This window comes from Limulus polyphemus, unplaced genomic scaffold, assembly GCF_000517525.1.
Source record: "Limulus polyphemus unplaced genomic scaffold, Limulus_polyphemus-2.1.2 Scaffold1272, whole genome shotgun sequence".
NCBI classification, from domain to species: Eukaryota; Metazoa; Arthropoda; class Merostomata; order Xiphosura; family Limulidae; genus Limulus; species Limulus polyphemus.
The window spans coordinates 189,958-197,036 of record NW_013666882.1 but is presented as its reverse complement, the minus strand read 5'-3'; the positions used below and the strand labels follow the sequence as shown (position 1 = coordinate 197,036).

The following is a 7,079-nucleotide window of genomic DNA, read 5'->3' as shown; positions in this document are numbered from 1 at the left end:
TTATATAACCAACATTATAGAAAACAAATGCATATATTATCATAAAGAATATAAAAATTGAAAAATATAAGAATAAACCATCCATAGGAACAGAAGTAAGAAATGACAGTAAACATAAAGCTTGTTTGTAATTAAGCACAGAGCTACACAATGGGTTATCTGTGCTTTGCCCATCACGGGTATCAAAACCCGGATTCTAGTGTTGTAAGTCCGCAGACATACCGCTGTGCCACTGGGGGCTAAACATAAAGACATATAAATCTAGAAAATAACATATAATTACATAAATAATAATGATTAATTATGAAACTTAAAAAAGAAAAGTTTATTTCTTTAATTACTACCAGTTTATTTAATTGTTTTTGGTTGGTTCTGTACATATTAATAGCTCATTTTGTATTTATTTATAAGCACGGATTACTAAAAATCAGTAGGCATAGCTTTTGCTATGAGAACCTTATTTCATGTTCAAGTTATTTCTCTATTCCAGGGCTAAATATATACGTACTGAATCAGCGCTTAGTTTAATGGCTTGGAAAGGCTGCATTACCTGACATCTTTATACACCTGGCTGGAATCTCTTATCAGGTGTTGTCATGAAGTAAGTAGTTATTTGACGTCAGTTTAGAGTAGAATAATATAGGACTTGATAAGCATTAAAAACACATCTTTGTCACTAGCAAAAATAAAAAAGTTAAAAATTAATATTAAATAAATTAGTTTATCTGTACATTTGTGTACCAACATACGTGATAAAACAGGGAAGGCATCACATAAATAGGCTGCATTGAATGCTTTTATTTACAGTCATAGAGTGGTGAAAAGATCTACATTAGACTCAACAAGAGGAAATAATCATTCATGCACGTGGATATAAATATCCCGAATGACTAATAAAGCAAAAACTATTAAAATTAAGTAAGAAAATTCACAAATTTCAACTTATAGTAATGAGTATAAACAATAAGATTGTTAGAAATAGCTTTTTAATAAAAAAAAACTCTTCAAAATTATCTAAGCATTGATGAATATATATAGCTTGACTGATACAAGGAGAAGGCAAATTATGTGGATCTTCAAATATTTGCAATTTGAAACAATTTTATGACTTGAAATGAAAAACAAAAGCTTTACAATGTAAAGCAAATACTGTAAGTCTTAGCAGTATCTGAGTAAGAGGAATATTCTTAATTAATCTTTGCAAAAACTAAGTACACTCACATTAATATTCTGAGATAATAGTCATAATGTAGATTAGGCTTAACTTACAATATAATTATTTTACAACCATTATACAGAAATATACAGATATGATCCTTTGACGTGTAATATTTTCTGTTTACTACATTTATTATGATATATGATAATGCAAGTGATTAATTGACTTCTGGAATAAACTATCTATAACACTTTTTTTTTACGTTACTAATTTCATATCAATTTCAGAGTTAGTAATTTCACAAAAAAAATTAATAATACATCACATACACACATATATATATATCAAATATTGAATGACTGATCTTTTTATATAAATACTTGCAAAACTAAGCTTACGGATTTATTTTAGTTATTGATACACACAAACACGTCAGATCCGTTTTAACAAAAGCATTAGAAGAATCAACTGGAAACATACACCTTTTAGTCTATGTAAAACAAAGGTTTCCTATATCATTTTCCTTAAACACTTTTTACATTCAGTGCTGGAATGTTTAAGAACAAGTATGTACAAGCACGAGTTACATTTCTTGATTTTTCTTCTATTTCAAAAGTTAGGCTTATAATCAGTTATTTATGTTGCCTATTAGAATTTGCAATGCTTAACTGTTTATTCACATTTGAAAATATTGTAAACCAGAGTTTACTTTAATTCCATAAAGGGTATGCAAATGAGTAATTGTTTTCTTTCTTTTGTCATTGAAAAATAACAGATTTTTAGGTTTCTGTGTCTTTGTTTCAGAGCAAAGCCACATTGCGCTATCTGTTGTGTACAACGCAGAGAATCGAAACCCGGATTTTAGTGTTGTAAGTCCATAAACTTACCGCTGTTTCACCGGGGGATACTTTTTTAGGAAAAGTTTAATCTGATCAGTAAAAAAAAAGGAAAACAAGTTAAATAAAATTCTGAAATTCCATCGATATGACCAGAATTGTCATTTTTCGCTACAAGTGGCGTAACTAGGTATTTTTGTGCCCGGGGCAAGTTTGACTAACTGCTCCTCACACATTTTATACAATCATAAACAGTACTGTTTTTAATAATATATATATTAATAAAAACATATGGGAAAAATTTCCAAAATCATATTATCAGATTTAGTTCTCAAATATTTGTTAAAATAATTGGAGCTCTGTGACCCCTATCGGACTGCGCCCGAGACAGCTTTCCCATTCGGCTTTTTCTTGTTACGCAACTGTCTGGTGAAGAAGTCGGGTTTAAAATGATCCAAGTTGAGCTGTAATACGATTGGTAAAAATCTATTGGCAGAAATATGGAACAAATGCACGAGATAGTAATTTATACAAATAGAATAAAACAAAACAAAAAAGGGTAAAAGTAGTTATTATTATACGTTTTATTTTTATCTATCCAATCTTACAGAAGAAAAACTTACATTTTTACTGAGTATTATCCTATGAGACATACTGTTTAAATGAATTCTCTGAAGGATAATATAATTAACTTTTAAATATTAATATTTAGCCTTCTTGATAGCGTGGTATCTAAATCTGTGCATGACATTTGAAGTAGGGAACCATACATATATATATACAGACAAAAGTAACTAATAAACATAAACATAAGTAACTTAAAATCATTTGAGTATTTATTGTTAACAATGTAATTTGAATATGAAATTAATATATTGTACAATACAATCGTTGTGAGTTTTGTATAGTTTACAGACTCCTATGTTTTACGTAGCATCTTTTAAGTATCGTACACGTTTCCATTAAATACTAGTGCGCTGTTTAATCAAATATAATTAATTTCTTTTAACGGTATTAGAATTGATCGAATTTTATATTTTCACTAGAAACAGGTTCGTTTATATCCTGGAGTACTCTGTTTTAGTTCTTAGTGGAATTAACTTACTTTTCATTATGTCTTAAAATTACAGTGGGCATGAAACTAAATAAATCGATTTTATCTATATAAACCACCATCTTAACCATTTATTTCTAGAAACTAAAAACAACACTGACTACTATGGTAATCAGTGTAAACATTTTGTAGGTACTCAAATTCTTTAGTTAAAAACAAAACAGAATGAAAAATGAAACGTATGCCTGACGCTTCTCACGCCACTTTCAAATAAAGTCGTGCCATCAAGGGGTGCGCGCCCCACAGTTTGAGAATCACTGTTGAAGGGAGTAAACCAAGTATCTAGTGTTTCATGAAAAGAAAAAAAAATCTTTCGTAACCTTAATGTACTATCTATTGATATGAGAGTTTTTTATGTTTTAATATAGACTGAGTTTGGTTAACAGGAGGATCTGATGATAAGTTTTAATTTGAATCAGAAATATTTTAATTATACATGGTTTTACATAAAAACAACTTTTGAAAGCTATAATCTATAAAGAACATTACTAAAGCACTTTTTTCTTCTTACTTGTTTTACACGTCAAGCTCAAATTTTTAAGTTTCAAGATTTTTTTCGGTGTTCATGAGCTTGATTTAATCTGAGATAATAACAACAACAACAAAAAACACGATTATTATGTTGTATTCTGAGGAAAGTTAGATTAAACGATAAAAGTATGACTATGGTAAAGATAGAGATTGCCACGTACAGCAAACTGTAACAGCCGGACTAACAATCCTTTGCTTCGAAAACAGAGAAAAAGTGTGTGTGATTTAATTGACCTAAACATCAGACTTCACTTATTCGAAATGCAAAATGTGCTGATTTAATTTAAAACATCAATTAAAAAGCTAGACGGTACTGTCACACTGGGACTTGCTTAACGAATACTATCTTTTGAATAACGTCTGAGTTGTTTTTTAAGAGATTAATCATTGCTAAGAACGTTGGGTACGCTCGCAAGTTGTGGCAGTCACGTGACCATCACGTAATAAAAAGTGGGAGTCACGTGACACATTCTCGTAGTTCCTTCACAAATTTTACTGTGTACAGGGGTGTGAGTGGAATGGTGAACAAGGATGTTAGAAGTTTCAAGAAAATACTATCGCGATTCGATCACAAGTCCAGTAAGTTGCATCACTGCTTCTCTGATGAGGAGGATAAAGGATGACTTGTACCATCTTCGTGATTTTCTGAGGATGATTTCTGGACAGCTTCTAGTGCTTTCCTCTCGGCGTCTGAAGAAAGAGATAGGCAAACAAAATAAACTTTATTTTATAACCTGAGTCTGTGTAGAGATAAGTGACAGAGAATAAACTTTTTCTCTATTTTTTCTTCTCCTTGTTATGTTTAACTATCAGCTAAAGTTTTTCTTTTCAGCCGCGGCATAGCGGCTCATAGAATGTTTTTCAAGTACATACTTTTTGCTCATAGCTCCGTCATCTCTTAACCGATTTGAGATCTAATTACAGGTTTGGACTCAGGAGGTCAAATCCTTTCGGTGAATGTATTTGACCTCGCCCAAAGTCTCATACATTAATTTACTCTAATCCTGTCTAAAATAATTTCAATTTAGGGTAGGCTGGTAGAGATCCTGATGAGTAATATAATCGAATGGGATATGCGCTCGCCCCACGCTTGGTATTTCTGGTGCACAAAAATATAACTAATAAAAAGAAGAAAAGGTCCCACAGGTTAATTTACTCTAATCTTGCCTAAAATAATATCAAGTGCCGCGGATATTGAGGATTCTCTCTTGTTTAAAGATGAAACACTAAGTAATATAAACAAGTCAGAAGAGAAACAGTTTGTTTGTTTTTGTAATTAAGCACAAAGCTACACAATGGGCTATCTGGGCTCTGCCCACCACGGGTATCGAAACCAGGATTCTAGCGTTGTAAGTCCGCAGACATACCGCTGTGCCACTGGGGAGACGAAGAGAAACAGAAAAAAATTATGTGATTGAATCTGCCTAAACAGGGTCGGGCGTGGCTTAGTGGTTAATGTGCCATAATGTGAATCTAAGGTTCCATGGTTCGTGTCCAGTTGTCGTAAAATCGCGCTCTGAACTCTGAGTTCGTGAGTGGTTTATAAGAGTAAACGTCGAATATCATTATTCTATCAAAGTAGCCGAAGGATTGGCAGTGGCTGCGATCCATCAAGTCCATCAGTTCAAAATTAGGGATGGCTAGTGCAGCTAAAGTAGCTATCTACGAATATCCTCAAGAAACAAGAAAACAAATTTCGGAAAATCTAAAATCTTGTAAAAATATGAATATATTAATGTCATTTGATCAGTGAAACGTATGCAACTTTGCTAGTGCGGTCAATGAAACCTGTGTAAAGTTACTAAGCCGGTTAACGAAATGTATGTAACGTTAGTAGTCGTGTCAGTGAAACGTGTGTAACTTTACCATTTCGGTCAGTGAAGTGTATGCATCGTTAATACTAGTCTTGTCAGTGAAACGTATGCAACGTTGCTAGTCCGATCAATGAAGTGTGCACAACGTTATTAATCCCGTAAGTGAAATGTATGCAACGTTACTACTCCGGTTAGTGAAATCTGTGTAACGTTAATAGTCCGGTCTGAGGCACATAAGGTTTAAAACCTGGAAAGGATGCATGACTGACAAACTGGAAGGAATTTGGTTGCACAGGATGTAACCGGAATTCGCTGGAAAGTCTGGATACAAAAGAAGCTGTCTGAATAGACGATTAAAACGATATGCTTGCAATGAAAGTTTAATCATACATTTACTATTTTCATTATTGACCACTACTTGGAGCTAGACTAAAATTTTGTTTAACTAAATTAAATTCGTGTTAAATTATATCCATCATAAATAATTATAAAACAGTTTTATGTGTAAATAGACGAAATACAAAAACATTAAAATATTACTAGTTATTTAACTGTCAACCTTAGCTAAAGTTGAAAGTTTAGCTGTTAACATTTACTTGGGTATTTTCTTTGGTTGGCGACTTCCCTTCTGTAACACTAAAACCATCCTTATATAAAGAAAATTACTAATACCTGTGACAGGCGTTAAAAACTAAACTAGTATATATTGGTTTACAATAATGATAAGAAATGTTAACCTTTCTTTGCTTTTTCTTGCCATAGAGTCTTGTTTTTGTCTAGACATGCAGTCCAGGGCCGAGGAATTTCTTTTCTTGATCCTGAGCTTAATGACGGAGAACAGGGGGCGCTGTTCACAGAGGATTTACTTTTACCACCTACACCAGAGCCATTTGCCGAATCCAAAGAAGTGGAATTCAGTTCTTTTGTCTGCATCGAAGACAAGGACTTTGTGCGAAGCTTAGTGTCTGTCCAGGAAAACAAAATATTTAAAAATAACTGTTCTGAACTTTAGCAATGATATTCTCTTTTACATATTTTCTTATGATATACACATAAAGTGAATGTCTGAGGAATAGAATTATTGTTAATAATGAGTGGGATATATGATTACTAATAATTACTGGCATGTATTTTCTTAGTTTAGAATAACATATTAACTAGAATGCTCTGTTGAATTCTTCTAAAATATAAATTTCAATAATTATTGTATTCTCAACTGCAACGAAAATGATCTCATAAAAAGTAGGTAGGGCGAAATTGACCGTTTTTAGGCTTCACTTGGTGGGACGATCTGATGAAATACAATCTCTAATTATACACTTGGTGGGACGATGTGATGAAATACAATCACTAATTATACACTTGGTGGGACGATGTGATGAAATACAATCACTAATTATACACTTGGTGGGACGATGTGATGAAATACAATCACTAATTATATACACTTGGTAGGACGATGTGATGAAATACAATCAATAATTATACACTTGGTAGGACGATGTGATGAAATACAATCAATAATTATACGGAAGTTAACAAATCTATGTACTTAATTAAATTGTTTTTAATCGTTTTGGACACAAAATCATTTCCAACGTGTCAAAATCACTATATATATATTT

The 7,079-nt window shown here is 32.2% G+C and overlaps 1 protein-coding gene across 1 annotated transcript in view; it reads right to left on the bottom strand.

Annotated features, from left to right (window-relative positions):
- Positions 1 to 778: 778 nt before the first annotated feature.
- Positions 779 to 7,079, bottom strand: part of LOC106462873 (calcium/calmodulin-dependent 3',5'-cyclic nucleotide phosphodiesterase 1-like) — a 54,181-nt gene continuing 47,880 nt past the window's right edge. The window contains exons 13-14 of the mRNA XM_022390273.1: positions 6,192 to 6,419; positions 779 to 4,330 (exon numbers count right to left, since the gene is read on the bottom strand). Of these exons, the coding sequence (XP_022245981.1) occupies positions 4,230 to 4,330; positions 6,192 to 6,419 (329 nt within the window). The 3' untranslated portion in view covers positions 779 to 4,229. The remainder of the gene's footprint in view (positions 4,331 to 6,191; positions 6,420 to 7,079) is intronic.